The sequence below is a fragment of the Equus przewalskii genome, chromosome 14 (genome assembly GCF_037783145.1).
Source record: "Equus przewalskii isolate Varuska chromosome 14, EquPr2, whole genome shotgun sequence".
Taxonomy (NCBI): domain Eukaryota; kingdom Metazoa; phylum Chordata; class Mammalia; order Perissodactyla; family Equidae; genus Equus; species Equus przewalskii.
In genome coordinates, this window is record NC_091844.1 from 88,293,105 (window position 1) to 88,309,599 (window position 16,495).

The window sequence follows — 16,495 nt, forward strand, 5'->3', positions numbered from 1 at the left end:
TATGGAGTCTCTTAGCTTTTGTTTGTCTGGGGAAGCTTTTTCTCCTTCATCTCTAAAGGATATTTTTTCTGGATAGAGTATTTTTGGCTGAAGATTTTTGTTTTTTAAAGATTTGAATATGTTGTTCCCTTCTCTCCTAGCTTGTAAGGTTTCTGCAGAGAAATCCACTGAAAGCCTGACAGGGGTTCCTTTGTAAGTTATTTTCTTCTGCCTTGCTGCCCTGAGTATTCTTTGTCATTCATTTTTGCCAGTTTTACTACTGAATGTCTTGCAGTAGGTCTTTTTACATTGGCAAATATAGGAGAGCTGGAAGACTCTTCCACATAGATTTCCCTCTCTTTCACTAGGTTTGAGAAGTTCTCTGCTATTATTTCTTTGAACACACTCTCTGCGCCACTCTCCTTCTCTTCTCCTTCTTGAATATCTATAATTCTTATGTTGCGTTTCCTCATTGAGTTGGATATTTCTCGGAGACTTTCTTCATTTCTTTTTAGTCTTTGTTCTCTCTCCTCCCCTGTCTGGAGCATTTCAACATGTCTATCTTCGATTAATGCTGATACGCTCCTCTATGACGTCCATTCGAGCATTCAGGGAATCCGCATTTTGTTTTATCTCTTCCGTTGTGTCTTTCATCTCTAATATTTCTGATTGATTCTTCTTTATAGTTTCCATCTCTTTTGTGAAGTAGCTCCTGAACTCGTTGAATTGCTTCTATACATTCTCTTTTACCTCGTTGAGTTTTTTGATGATAGCTGTTTTGAATTCATTGTTGTTTATCTTACATATTTCTGTGTCCTCAGGACTGCATGCTGGGTACTTGTCATTTTCTCTCTGGTCTGGAGATTTGATGTAGTGCCTGATGTTGTTAAGAGGAGGTAGGTCAGGTCTTTCTCATTCTGATACTATTCGGTTGTAGTTACCACCTATCACCACTGGGTGGGGGTTGAGAGCAGCATATTCTGGGCCCTCCACCTTCAGCCGAGATCTCAAGCAGTGGGGCGGCACAAGGCAGGTGTGGGGAGGGGCGCTATCTCCTGTGTGTGCTCAAGGTTTTCTTGCTCTGCTCTTGCTATCTGGTCTCCCGGGTCTTGGCTTGATGAGGTCACCCTGTGCCAAAGCTTTCACCCCGTTAGAGGGCTTCCCTCTAGGGTACAAGGGCCCCAGGGCGTCCTTGGTGATCCAGTGAATGAGCGACCCCTCCCCTGCTCCCTCCCTCATGGAGCCTCCCACGGGAGCGGCTGCAGTCTTTAGGGGAGGGAGCGCAGTTCTCTCTTACCCCATTCCAGCCCCTCCGACGGGGGCTCCAGCCTCTCTGCCCTCGGTCGTGTGGCTGCTGTGGGTCTCCAAGGTTTTCGTGTTGTGTTAAGATGTCCTCTGTTGGAGTAGGGTTGCCCCTATTTGTCGTATGTTGGAGGAGAGTGAGTCCTGGACAAGTTCACTCTGCCATGATGCTGATGTCACTCCGCAAAGTGCTTCTTGAACAAGAAGCCTAGGACGCTGTGGGAGCATGTCACCAGGTGGGCTGACTTAATCTCAGGGGAGTGTGCGAAGCTGAGAGCTGAAGGAGGAAGAGCTGGGTCAAGAAGGGAAGGCCCTCCAGCTGAGGGAGCCGCATGAATGAGTCCCGGAGGTGCCTCCAAGGACGGAGTGTGTGTGAGGGACATGCCAGCGTGGCTGGAGACGGGCAGTGAGAGGGCGCATGAGGAGATGGAATGAAAACGCAGGCAGGCCCTCAGACGCGAGATCCAGCCCCACTGCACAGGCGACAGGAAGCCTCAGACGGGTTTGAGGCAGGGGATGGACATGACGCTGTTTGACAGATGTACACCAGAGTGCGTCAGGTACTCACTTGCTCCTCACGCACCGTTCTGCCAGCACCTCCCCCCTGCCAGGCAGAGTCCCAAGTGTGAGGAACTTGGCCCTGTTACTGAGAACTGGAGAGGGAAGTGACTCTCAGCTTCCACTGTCACAGGCCCGCAGGCCCGGACCTGGAGCTCCCTGGGGCACAGCCGATGCAGACACTCTGCTGGAGAAGCACTGCAGCAGAGTGGGAGCCAGGCCGCAGGCTTTTACTTTTTTTTTTTTTTTTGGTGAGGAAGATTGGCCCTGAGCTAACATCTGTTGCCAATCTTCCTCTTTTTGCCTGAGAAAGATGGTGGCTAACATCACTGCCAATCTTCCCCTATTTTATGTGGACAGCTGCCATAACATAACTTGACGAGTGGTGCTAGGTCCACACTCAGGAGCTGAACCCAGGACCACCAAACCAGAGCGTGTGAACTTAACCACTATGCCACTGGACCAGCCCCAGCCAGCCTTTTACTTTTTAAGAGCGCTGGCATGCCAGCTAACCTTGAGGGGCTGGCAGACTCACGACATCTCGAATTGGCAAAGCTGAAGGGAACTATCCCAGCTGATGGCTGTGAGGATTAAATAAAACAATGTATAGGAAAGCATTCAGCACAGTGCGAGCTAGGAAGCAATGAAAAGTGAACAAGGACGATAAACAAGGATGATCGGGTCATGTGACCTGATGCAAGTCAGAAACCCTCCCTGGCTACATGCATCTCAGGATCCTCCAGGTCTTCTCCTGGTCAACTGCTGATGGCTTTCTTTTAATGCTTTTTGATGAGGAAGATTGGCCCTGAGCTAACATCTGTTGCCAATCTTCCTCTTTTTTATTTCTTCCTCAAAGCCCCAGTACATAGTTGTATATCCTAGTTGTAGGTCATTCTAGTTCTTCTGTGTGGGATGCTGCCATAACCTGGCCTGATGAGTGGTGTGTAGGTCCACGCCCAGAATCTGAATCAGCGAACCTTGGGCCACTGAAGTGGAGTGTGTGAACCCAACCACTTGGTCACAGGGCCGGCCTCCAGCTCATGACTTTTTAGTGCTGAATAATATTCCATTGTCTGGATGAACCACAGTCTATTCATCCATTCACCTACTGAAGGAAACCTTGGTTGCTTCCAAGTTTTGGCAATTATGAATAAAGCTGCTATAAGCATCTGCATGCAGGTGTTTGTATGGACATAAGTTTCAAGTCCTCTGGGTAAATACCAAGAAACACGACTGCTGGATCATACGGTAAGAGTATGTTGAGTTTTGTAAAAAACTGAAAAACTGCCTTCCAAAGTGGCTGTACCATGTGCACATCCACCAGCAATGAATGAGAGTTCTGTTGCTCCACATCCTCACCAGCAAGTGGCGTTGTCAGTGTTCTGGATCTTGGCCATTCTAATAGGTGTGTAGTGGTCTCTGTGTTGGATGGACTTTTTTCAATATTTCCTCTTATCCTTGTACCTGCTGCAGCCTGACAGTGAGCTACACAACACATGCCAGAACTGCAAATACAATAGGACAACACAAATGTGATTTCTTAGAATATATCTTGTGGCTTTTCTTTCTTGAGCTGAGGAGACGAGCACACGTATATTACGGTTAGGTTTCTTGCTAGTAAAACCGTCCTTAGACCGCATGATATCTACATGCACTGAGAGTCTGTGCTCTTCATTATCCTGTTTGCAGTCCCTCAAACAAGTCTGAGAGCTGCCTGTCAACTATGAAGATGAAATTGGAGCCACTTCCCCCAAATGGTCCAAATTGCGACAGCAATGATTTCAAGTAATATAGGATTTCCATGTTCTGGTTGATAGCTCAGAAATATTTTTAGACTGGTTAAGATAATTTACTAAAACTATCTTCAAATGCTTTCTCTGGTCTACATTCAACACAATAATCACTTTATATAATAAAAGTGGCTATGCATATTCTTCTTGAATTGCAAATGTAGAAAAGTGAGAGGGAAAAATATTCTGCCAAGTTTGAACCACTTCTGTGTATGGATCTAAGCAGATTCTGTATGCAGGGGCAATGAATTACTGCTCTCTTCCCTGACTGCATAGGCCACACATGCCGGCTTTTCTAAACAGAGTTCTCAGGGCAGTCTTCCTCCCAGGAAAGGACCTAAATTGAGGACAAGTAAGAGAGAATCCAGTGAAGAGGGCAGGAGGGGAGTTCCTGTGTGCAAAGCCCTGGTGCACATCGGCCAGAGGCACAAGAGAGGTGGGGCAGAGAAGGGTGGGCCCTGCAGGTGAGGATGAGGGCAGGTAGGGGTGGACCCTACAGGTGAGGATGAGGGCAAGTAGGGGTGGGCCCTGCAGGTGAGGATGAGGGCAGGTAGGGGTGGGCCCTGCAGGTGAGGATGAGGTCAGGTAGGGGTGGACCCGGCAGGTGAGGATGAGGGCAGGTAGGGGTGGGCCCTGCAGGTGAGGATGAGGGCAGGTAGGGGTGGGCCCTGCAGGTGAGGATGAGGGCAGGTAGGGGTGGGCCCTGCAGGTGAGGATGAGGGCAGGTAGGGGTGGGCCCTGCAGGTGAGGATGAGGGCAGGCAGGGGTGGGCCCTGCAGGTGAGGATGAGGGCAGAGAAGGGTGGGCCCTGCAGGTGAGGATGCAGGAAGCAGGTAAGGCCAGGTCAGCCTTTGCAGGCTCCCAAGACCATGCACGTGTCATGATCACATTCTAGAATCATCAGTCCCCTGCAAAGACGGAAAATGAGTCCGAGCGGCTGAGCAGATGTAGACAAAGCATGAGGAAGACGCCCAGCCGTCTGGGCCTGGTGTTGGAGATCTGCGCAGTGCCCGGGCTGCACACAGAGGCCGGGAGCCCAGCCTCCCTCCCTCGTTTCGTGTTGTCTAAGGCTGGTTCTGGGCTCCCACAGAAGAGGTGGGTGGTCACAGCAGAGCTGTGGAGCTGCCCCAGAGAACCTCGTGGCCCACAAGGCCTAAGATACTCCCCTGGGCCCTGAGAGGACCCACAGCCACCTGGGCCTGGCCACCTCTACTTCAAGCGGGACGTCCCTTCAAAGGCTTGAGACTGGTCCACAATAAGAAAGGCTTAGAAACCGAGAAACTGCCATAGCAATCTGACAGAGTATTCTATGTCTGTTGCATACAATAATAACAAAGAGGTGGCTTGTGCTTGGTACACGTTTCTCATTTAATTTTCCTCATTATTAGTTAATTTATGTGGAATTTTACACAAGTTTCAATAGGCTATAGGATTGGAAAATTTTAAAAAGTCCCCATCCCTCCAGCACCAAGCTTGAAGGGCATGGCTGTAGGTGGCGTGCAGCAGCGTAGTGGTGCAGAAGTGGGGGAGTGACAAGGCAGGTGACACTCTGATGTGGGGAGACAGATGGCTGTAGGACAGACTCGAGTCTGACTTGCGCAACCAGGTGGCAGAGGTGCTCTTTGTCAAAATCCCATGCAAGCTCTGAGACAGGGAAGAGGAGAAAGGATCAGAGCTTGGAATCTGAAATTTGATTCAGTCTGACTCTGGACAATGTTGAATTTGAGGGACCTTTGAGATATTCAAGAAAACAAGAAAAATAAACAGCTGGCCACATGGGACTGACGTTTGCAAGAGGCCTGTGCCTGAGACGGAATGTGGGAGAGTGTGCGCATGGAGGGCGAGGAGCAGACGGCGTGGATGAAAGCCTGGAGGACGAAGAGGAGACTGTCCAGAAGCGCAGCCTGAGGAATCTCACGAGGACGAGGAGCGAGAAGCAGAGGACAGCTGTGTGTCCCGGGGGCAGGAGGAGGCCGCCATGCTGCTGAGAGGCCAGCCGAGGCGGACTGAGCAACAGGAGGATCACCAGTGGCCGCATCGAGAGCTCGTCCCACAGAGAGACCGGGTGGGCAGGCCGGCTGAATGAAATGCATGGAATCAAGGAGAGGGAAGCCTGAGTCACCCAGCTGTTGAGGGAGAGACTAAGGGCTCGTTTCTAACCAAACACTTGAGTGTGTTAAAAAACAAAGGAGAAGGATCTGTCTGGAAAAAGGCTTACTGCATGACAGGAAGAAAGGAGGGAACGAAGTCTGAGGGGAGTGTCGGGGAGGGACTCTGGACACTAACCTCAGCAGGTGTATCTGGCATTGGGCGTGAGGCCTCCATTTCTGCTCTCGAGCTGGGGGAAAGTCATTCATCTTTATGCGCGAGGAGGAGGGGTAGGGTGTGAGGTCTGAAAGAAGTAGAGAGTTTAAAAGGCACTGGAGCAGGCAAGGAAGCCAGCAGGATGGACGGTCCTGCAGGGCTGAAGGCCCACCGGAAGCTGATAACCCTAAGTTTACAGTGTCGCCATGCTGCACTAAGCTGGACGTGGGACTTCGCCAGCAGGCTCAGCAGCCTGGGTGTCAGCACAGAGCAAGCCGGGGTTTTCTGAGACACATGCCCTGAGAGAATGAAGGAGCAAGCTTGCTTGGGATTTTGACAAGAGCAATTCTGAAATGTGGACCATGGAAACGAAGCTTGACAAAGAAGGAAGTGAAGAAATGGGGTTTTGATACACACAATGAGAGCAGGATTAATGGGCTGGATGTGCAATCAAGGAGAAGAATGACGCTGTGGGAGCAGCCGAACATGCTGGCTGGCAGAAGAGGGTGCTGTGACAGGAGGGCAGTGTGTGGCAATTAGTGAATGTGGAGGTGGGGTGGTGTGGCTGATCACAGACTCTAAGTGTGGCCACGGGAGAAAGTGGCTGAAACAGAGTCCAGGAGAGACAGTCAGTGGAGACAAGGGGCTTTAGGAACTGAGGGCTGTGGGGCTGATCAGGCCATCTCAGCGGATGCCGAGGTCATCAGACGAGGGCAAAGGTTTGGCAGAGGATGCTCAGGTATGCTCGTTAGCTACTACTGGCCATGCGACCTCAGGCAAGTTACTACCTGTGCCTCAGTTATCTCATGTAACCTCAAAGTCTGGCAGTTGGCAGCCCCAGAGCTGGAAATGAGAGTGTGATGTTCTGTTTCGACCTTTTTTCTGAGGAAGAGTAGTCCTAAGTTAACATCTGTTGCTAATCTTCCTCATTTCTTGCTTGAGGAAGATTAGCCCTAAGCTAACACCTGTGCCAATCCTCTTCCACTTTATATGTGGGATGCCGCCACAGCATGGCTGACGAGTGGTATAGGTCTGCACTTGGGATCTGAACCTGTGAACCTCAGCCACTGAAGCGGAGCATGGAACTTAACCACTACACTACCAGGCCAGCCCCTGGTGCAATCTGCTTTTGATGAAGATATAACTAATCTCTCCTCCTATTACCATTCTCTCCTAGTCAGCTGTCTGTGTTCACACCTGTCACATATGCTCACTCTACAATGCCTCCAGCCAGAAACGCCTGCAAGGATGACTATCCTCAAAACCCAGCTCACACCTGATCATAATGATGCCTTTCCCGCCCTGGTGAAGGCACCCTATTCTTATTCTCCCCGCACACACATTCTCAGAGGGGATGGAATTTGGTTCCTGGTGGACAACAATGATTAGTTGCCCTCCAAAGGTTAACCCTAACCAACAAAATCTTCCTCCCTAGTTTTTAATTTGATGCGGGGCTAAGGGTGCGAGCGAGAGAGCAATTAGGAAAAGCTGTCTAAAAATGCTCCTCAGGGGGCCAATAATGAAAAACGGGCTAAGAAATACTGCCCTGGGACACGATCCGTCTCATCTGTTCTGTACACGTATTGAGGCATCCAAATTAACTCTGAACTGTGACAGTGTCCTTCTTTCCTTCTGGGTAAGCTCTCAGGGCAATGACCTTACGTAGTACACTGCTTTTTTTTTTTTTTAAAGATTGGCACCTGAGCTAATATCTGTTGCCAATCTTCTTCTTTTTTTCCTTCTTCTCCCCAAAGCCCCCAGTACATAGTTGTATATTCTAGTTGTAGGTCCTTCTGGTTGTGCTATGTAGAATGCCAGCTCAGCATGGCCTGATGAGCAGTGCCATGTCCGCACCCAGGTCCAAAATGGTGAAACCCCGGGCCGCCAAAGCAGAGCACACAAACTTAACTACTTGGCCAAGGGGCCAGCCCCAGTGCATGGTCTTTTAACTTCTAAAAGTATCTACTTAGTATGGCATCTATCATGTGTAGATGTTCAAAAACTGTGAAATAGTTAATTCATCTAACTACAAAAAGACATTAAAAAAATGCTAACTACACTAGTAACGAAAGAAATACAAATTATGCACTTTACCAGTGAGTTGATCTTCACTAGCCAAAACAAAAAAACAACAACAACAAAGCAAACGCCATCCTGAGCCTAAGAAACGAGAAAAAACAATTTCTAAAAAAGATACACATCAGGGCGCACAGGAAACACAAAAGCAAGCGCATTCACAAGCTGCTGGCAAATGTGCGCTGGCATAACCTTTCTGAAAAGTAACCGAGTGTGTTTTAATAGCTTCAAAACTGTCCATACTCTACCTAGTGACTCTCCTCCTAGGATTTATCCTAAAGAAATCATCACATACGTAGAAAAGATTTCTGTACAAAATGGTTCACCCCAAGATTACTGATACCAGTTTCAGATTACGCAGCTAGTAAAATATGTTTTTAAAGACTTTAATATTGGAACATGCTTCAGATATGATGTTACGTAATAAAAAGATACAAAAATTATGAATAAATATAATATGAAGTTTTATGTATATATATATACCCAAATACATACCTATCTATCCATACTCACACAGACAAACCGCCTATACAGACACACATACTAAAATGTTAACCCAGAGTGGTTACATAAACAATTTCTTTCCAGTATTCCTGAAGTAAGAGCATGCTGTTCGTAAAGTGAGGAGACAGCGGTTTGTGAATTACAGGGCGGGCTGCACACCTACGGCAAGAGCCTGCTTGCAGACGAGGCTTTTCTGTCCTGGCTGTCTGCAAACGGATGGCATGCATGTCCACCTGCATCCACGCAGTGGGGGCCCCAGAGGGGACACCCACTCTGTCTCTTAACTAGAGCAGTGCTTGATACGCAGGAGCCAAAGTAATGCTTGTTGAAATAAGACATTATTTTTTACCAAGCATGAAGGTGTAAGTTACTACTAAGTATGACAGTTAAAGCATGAGGAAAGAGGTTTTCTTCTGAAAAAAAAAGAAAGAAAAATAAAGATTTAGCTACAGTAGATGAGGAGCGCCCTGACACGGTACACCCCTAGGGAGCCCCACTGCTGATCTATTTGACAGACCTCAAAGGCAGAGAGAGCGTGTGCGGGTGAAAAAAATATATATCAGAAAATCTGATCATGGACATCTGCATATTTTTGAAACAAATAAGAAATACTTATTATACAGTAAGACTCCTATCTTACTTTATATCCACTATGTATAGATACCCACTACTAATAAAACATTTAAATGTGTAATAAAATTATTTGCAAGTACTTTGCAAATATGAAGCGTTCCATAAATGATTAAAAATAGAAAAATGTGTCATATAAAAAGCCTTCAGCCCTTGCTATGATTTCATATACTAAGATGTGTTTTCTATATTTCAAACCAGATCACTATTAAAAATGAAGTAAAACCTATCATCTTAATTATCTTTTAAGTAAATGTAAATATTTTAAAAAGTGGCTTCTTCCCTAACTGAAAATAGAAAGTAGAAATGTTTATGCTTCTCTTACTGTTTCTCCCAATATAATTTTCTCACAGATGACTGAATATAAAAGATTTCCTGTGATACTTGCCACCGTGAACTGTGTGCGCCATCAGTACTAAGCCCTTTCATGATAATATCGCTGGTCTATAAATGACACGTAGTCATATCTAAACAAACTTACGCTAAGCTGACAGCCACATTTCTACAAGTCAGGATGACCTAACTCCGTGAGACACTAACAAAACAGCAAGTGGCAGGGAGTCTGGGTGCCTCCTTCCCTGTTTGAGGACACGGGTCCATGGGGTAGACACACGAAGCCAGGCTCAGACCCAAAATTCATTCTGCTCCACTCAGGGCCACTGCCATGCAGGACCAGAGGTGACTCAGCTCCTCTAATCCCTACGGTAGATTCGGATTATCTTCTGGTTTGAGAGTCACACAAGCTAGCAGAGGAAACAGAGAGACAAGGATGTCTCATAATAATGTATCATAATTTAAAAAGAAGAGAGGAAAGAGCACAAAGAAGTTGTTAGAAAAGTTTACCATTTACAGTTTATACTTACCCCAAATAATTTATTTTCCTGATGAGAGAACATAAAATATTCACTTGGCTACAGTTTATTTTGTATTTCCCAAACATTTCCAGGCACAGGAATATTTTCCTTCACACCCAGTGGGGTCAACAAAGACTGTCACTGGCTCTCCATCAGGGGCCTGGTGGCACTGCGCTACCAACCATTCCCAGGGGCGCCTGAGGAGTTGGGTGAAGGCGCTACCTGCAAAGGTGTAGGCAGGGACAGGAGAACCACGAAGGGACAGTGGTGACCCAAGGCCTGGCAAGAGAGTGAGGCATCAGTGTGCCCAGGCCAGAGGTGACAGCTGGCAGGAGAGCTGTGGGTCTCGGAGGAAGGCAGCTCCCGCTGCCTCCCCTCCAAACGGGAGCAGGGCGGGAGGCGAGGGCAGGCAAGGAGGAGTGTACGAGAGAAGCGTGGAGAACGTCAGGGGCAAGCGCCAGATGAGTTTGGTCAGGCCAGATTTTGCTGCCAAAAATGACTTCCAGTTTTCGGGGCCCCCCTGGATTTCAGAGACTGAGATCTCTAAGGGATCCTGGCTGAGGGATTGCGGCTTGTTTTCAAGCATCAGTGCAAGCTGGCACCCTACAGGCAGGCTTCGCACTTTGCTTCTATTGTTCAACACTGCTTTGGAAATTTATCCGTGATGAATGTGGCTCTTGTTCATGTATTTCACTTGCTCCAGAGGATTTAATTGACAGTGTAATATAATTTTCTTTTTCTTGTTGTTGGATAGTAAGGTTTTTAATAAAATTTTTGGCTAATACAAATAATTCAGCAACAAACACTCTTAAACATGTCTTTTTACGTACATGTACCAGGGTTTTTCTAAAGTATATAATCATAAATGGAACTGTTGGATCAAAGGTGACACCAACATTTATTTTATCAATTATTGTTAAACTGCTCTGCAAAGCGGTTATTCCAATGCACTCTCCCACCAACGACGCATGCTGCCATACACACCCTTGTCCGTATGTGGTGTTGCCAATTTGATGCAGTTGAAATGTAGGACATTCTTGTTTTATTTACATTTCTGTGATTCCCAATGAGGCTGAACATTTTTTTCCATGTTTATCAGCTATTTGGTTTCCGTGAACTGCCTCTTCATACCTTTAGCCTGTTCTTCTATTGGGCTATTTCTGTTTCTTTCTAATTAGAGGAAGGTCTTAATGTGTACTTCAAAACTGTTCTCTCCTTCTGTGGCTTGTTTAATGCTGTTTATGGTGTTTTTGTTGTATTGAAGTTTTAAGTTTCAAAGTAGTCAAACTTATCAATCTTTTCCTGAAAGGTTTAGTCTTTCGTATCTTGTTTAAGAAATGCTTCTCTACTCTGAGTGGCTATGAGTCTCCACTATTTTCTGAAATTTAAGAAATTTTGCTTTAATTCATTTGGAATTTATTTTTGTGTGTGCTAAGAGGTAGAGATCTTTTAAATTTTTCCCACTTGAATATCCAATTAATTCTGTGCTATTCATTGCTGGGCTCATCCTCTCCCTGATAACCTGTAAGATCGTTCTTTCCACACAGGTGTGTGTCTCAGGCTCCACTCTGCCCCATGACCCGCCCTGTGCCAATATGGTCCCTGTTCCTCCTCTGACCTGACCGCTCGTTGTGGGGACGGGACAGGCTGTGATAGCCTTTGGTTCCTGTCCTCTGCTGTGGCAGGTAAGTGGTTCCTGTTTCATTTCACCTTCCCCAGCTTTTGTCCTGGCATGAACTTCCAATTAGAAGACATAGGGAACATTTCCTCGTTCGCACATGTGTGAACATGTGTGTGCGTGCGCGTGTGTCTTTGTGGTGGGTTTATTTCTCCAGCCTTGAAAGAGCATGGCCTTCAGCTTTCTGATGGTCCTTTTTGCTCCTCGCCCTTGCCTGAGAGGTGCCGTGGACCCAGCAGGGCCACGGCCTCTCTGTTAACAGAAAAACGCCGGAGGAGACTTGGGCTGGCCTGTGTCCTCCTCCTTCCACTCTACCTGCACAGCTCTGTGGCCTGACTGGTGAGCCAGACAGGAGGTCTGAGGGGGGTCAAGGACAGGCCAGGGTGTCGTGTTGCAAGGCCAGGCACTCCCTTCCTTCTGAGCTGCGGAACCTCGCTGCAGCAGCCTCAAACGCCAGAGCTTAGGATTGCATGCCGCAGCTATTTGAAATTATAATTAGATTTGTTCAGAGTGTTTCTTGCTATTTTTATCTCATTGTTTTCTACCTTCTAGTTCCTCTTCCTGGACCACCATTTTCAATATCAGAAGTCAGAAATGTCTGGTGAAGAAATTATTTTTAAAATTAGAATTTAAAGTATACGACGTAAAACTTTAAGCTCCAGGGAGGAAATCTTTAAAAAAATCTCATAATTAGTGTATATGACATGTAAAACCCCGATAATGAAGTCAGTTTGATATGAGAAAAAGACCCAAATTTAAATAAATATTATTATTTTAAACTAATAAAAAAAGACATAGACTCTATTTGAAAAACTGCACGTAGACATTCAACAACTTTCAAAAGATGAGAAAAATAGTCCAATAAAAATCGCTCAAGTAACTAATAGTATGTCTATAACTTTTCCCCATCTACGACTCAAAGGGAATCGTTAATTCTATATATGACACCATTAAAGTGATTAAAATGTCCTTCTCCACAGGCTACGACACTCATTTCCCTGTAAATTACAATCTTAGAGCACGCTGACATTACTTAGGAAAATACATTTAGACACTCTTTCCTAGTCTCAAAGACGACAGGAATTATTTTGGGACATAATTAAAATACCAGGGCAAGGCAACGATCTTTTTATAAGTACATTTCCCACCTTAAACAGGTCTCTTTATTAGGACTGTAATAAAATCTCTACTGGCCTCAAGTAGTTTTGGTGCATGGAAAAAATCAAACCTGTATATATTTAGTAACACTAGGAATAATCAGAGAAGGTAAAAAGATAGCCTGTGGAACAAATTAATTACAATTTGTTTGTGTATGGCCGTGTGTGTCCTTGTTAAACTCATCAGACATCAAACACGGCCTTTTACTCCTGATGATGCATTAGAGCAGGTGTTTCAAGGCCAGATAAAGGGAATGACAACCCTCCAAACAACGGAAGAGTCTGTTCACTGCACCAGTCTCACACGGCCACGGAAACGGCTACCTTCTAAGACCTACAACTTCATGAGCAAATGACAAGATATACAGATATTTAAAAATTAGTTGCTCTTCCTCCCTTATAAAAACAGAACATTTCCTGATCTTTCCTTCCCAAAGCTTCTTAATCATAGGAACAATTCTAGAATCACTTCAGTAAAAGAAACTCCATGAAGCATTTGATCTACGTTTACTGAACATTAAATTTTAATCAGTTTACACACAAAATGTCTGCTAACCACGCAAGCAAGCGCTTCTTCTTATTTATCTGTTTGAGGACACACCCTTCTGTAATAAAACCAGCTGAGAAAAAAGACAATCGTAGGGGTATACAATTTCCAGCGCGCAGACCCCCAGAAGCATCTGCGTGCGCCCTGTGAAAATGCCTGCAGTGCAGACAGCTCCCTGCCTCACTTCAGGGCAGCGCCTCTGCTGGCGGTTCCCATTCACTCCCGTTAACAAATAAGGCAGACCGCTATGTGCACTTCTGGTGACCCACCCATTCAGTAACAAACCTCCTATACCAAGTGGAGAAAACAGGGTATTTAAAAAAAGTCGACATAAAATTATTTATCTCTAGTTATTACAGTTGATGAAGCATACTTAATCAAGTATATGCTGCTGCTTCAAGTAATCTGATGATTTAAAATAACGTTTTTTTAACTATTTGGACTTAAAATTAAAAGTATGTTAATGTGATGCTTTTTGCTGCACAGGACTCCTATCTAATCCAACAAAATTCTATCGATGTGCAAGGGCTTTGGATAATTTATTCAAAGTAATTAACTCTAGGGAAAATATTATGAAGGAAGGCAGGACTTACAAAACAGCAATCGTGAAAATCACGTACACTGTTACTTACAATTAGCTGCTTCAGTCCAACGAAAGACTGTTCCACTGAGTTGGCATTTAAGACCTGTCTCTTTGCCGCAGCTTTTTCACCCAGGAAGCGGAGCATTAAGTCTTTAACTGCATCTCCCTTAAAAGAATATAAGAAAAATATGTCAAGACAATAAAATGTTAATTAAACTCAGCTAACTGGAACCCATAACTAACCAAAATTTCTTTTTTCTTCATTGGTATATGGAGGCTAAAATGTGGTTATAGTACAGTAAAACTTCAATTAACCAGATACTAAAGTATCATGATCTTTAACAAAATGCGTATTTTAGAATAGCTCTTTCTTTTGGAGAGGAAGTGGTAAATCGCCACCACCTGTACCAGGCTTACATAAGCGGCACATCAAGCCAGGAGGGGATTCAGGTGAGAGGCTTGGGGAGGCCTCTTAGGTGTGCGGTGACACCGCTGGGGACGAGGGACTGGCAGTCACTGGGAAGAGTACCAAGCTGAGGTGGGCAGGCCTGAGCGGCGCTCTGCTCAAATCCCAGGGTTCTGCCAGCTTGCCTGGGCCTCTGGAAAAGTCTCTAGGTCCCACCTAGACAAGTTCCCAGTGGCATAGGGTGCCACCTTCCTTCCAGTGCTAAGGTCACTCCTTAGCTGGAGAAAAAGGGAACAGTCCCTTCCCCTGCACATCCTTTGCAACCCTGCTCGGCCAGGCCCTCTGCTCACGGGAGTAACGCTGCTCGCCAGGGAAGGGCCCACACGAGCCTCTGCATGGGGACCTGCTGTCTCACAACCTGACTCCTCAGGTTAGACCCGCCTGCATTCAGGGCTGAAGGATATTAAAAGTGGAATCCGAAGCATGTTACTTTAAAGAGAAGATGGAAGGGCAAGGGGCAGGGGAGAAGGGGCTTTGGCAAGGACAGAGCAAGAAGGGATTATCAATGGCCAGGAATGACCAGGGGAAACCTCTTAAGCTGGTGAGACATGGGGATGAGCCAAGGACAGAGGCTCAGGCTCTCAGGGTGTCTGCCAGCACAATCCCTGCACGTGAAGAAGGGCAAAGCCTATCTGAGCTGGGGCCACCAAGTCCAACCACTGTGGGAACAGGGGTCCCAGGACAGAAGTGTGCTGAGAAAGCAGCAAGACTGGCAGGACTCAGAGCTGCTTGGTAGCTGTGCCACAGGCTGAGGTCAGCATGGGGAACACACACCACGGCCTGAGCCCACTGCTGTGAGGCCCACCCACCAAGGAGTCGTCAGAGGTCACAGCAACGAAGCAGGGTGACCCAGGGCCCGGGAAGGAGCTATGCTGGGGGAGAGCTCTGAACCACCCCTCTCCCTTTAGGGTACCGCTGCCTGGGGAAGGCGCTGGGACGAGAGCAGCAGCTCTGAGGTCACTGAAGTGAAAGCCAGCCTGGCCTTCTCTGACACGCTCTTGGGGTCCTGTGGGGCAGCAGGACTGGGCCAGAGAACCCCCATGGCTAAGGAGCATAGCACAAAGGCCCCCCCAGAACTTCCCGGTGAGCTGCCGGGAGAAGTAAAACCTAGGCCAAGCTGAGGGCTGGTGAGAAACAAGGCCCACATCTCTCCATCTCCATGAGTCGCAGACCGGTGGATGCTAATACTGTAAGGGACACGGGAGCAGACTGAGACTGAGGATGGAGAGGAAACTGATGTAGGCATGTGTCCTGCACAGACTCCACCACTGTCTCAGCTCCCTGTGGTTTTCCTACTCTTGTTTGGGGAAAATAAGGGCAAAGAGTAGTTCCACTTATAAGCAAGGTTGCTTTAATCTTTCACTATCATCCAAAAAGGTGACACTTAAAAAACACACCACCATGCAGACAATGAGAGCAGGAGATGCGGAACAGGGGCTGCTGCTGCATCTGCTGCACCTTCTCCTGAGGGCAGAGTGACCGTGGGGTGGAGGGACACTGGACCAAACACCTGGTTCTGGCCTGGGTGCGAAGCTGGGGCTCAAGGGGCCAAGCCACACCTCTCAATATGTGGGACAGAGGTCTAGAGGCAGCAGTTCTGGGGTTTTACTTTCAGAGAGTAAGGTGACATATTTCCAGTGCCAGAGCCACAAAAGCAGCTCATGATCTAGGAGGATAATTAGAGCGCAGCATAAAAAGGGCTCAGCCACATGGCTCCATAAAGCTTTGCATGATGCAACTCCTATCAGACAAGAGCTCTATCCGAGCGAGAGGAGCCTGAACCAGGAAAGTGCAAAATCACATCTTAATGCGGTGGAGGGAGGGCCAATTTAACTCCCCCTCCATTGCAACATTCTCGGTTAATTGGACCACCCTGCAGAAATCTGGTGCCCTTAAAATTCTCCGTTAGTGAATGTTTCAGTTACCACAGGAAGATCCTGAGACAGGAGCATACGTATGACTAACAAACCTCTCACCTGTGAAAGCCCAAAGATGGGACACGTCTTAATATAAACCTAACACTTGCTATGTCCCTAAGCTGAAGGCAATGAGGGCACGGGGGTCAGA

At 46.8% G+C, this 16,495-nt stretch overlaps 1 protein-coding gene across 2 annotated transcripts in view; it reads right to left on the reverse strand.

Moving 5' to 3' along the window:
* Positions 1-16,495, reverse strand: part of TRAPPC12 (trafficking protein particle complex subunit 12) — an 88,270-nt gene that overhangs the window by 55,944 nt on the left and 15,831 nt on the right. For both annotated transcript variants that reach the window (XM_008544583.2, XM_008544584.2), the window contains exon 3: positions 14,012-14,128. In XM_008544583.2, the coding sequence (XP_008542805.2) occupies positions 14,012-14,128 (117 nt within the window). The remainder of the gene's footprint in view (positions 1-14,011; positions 14,129-16,495) is intronic.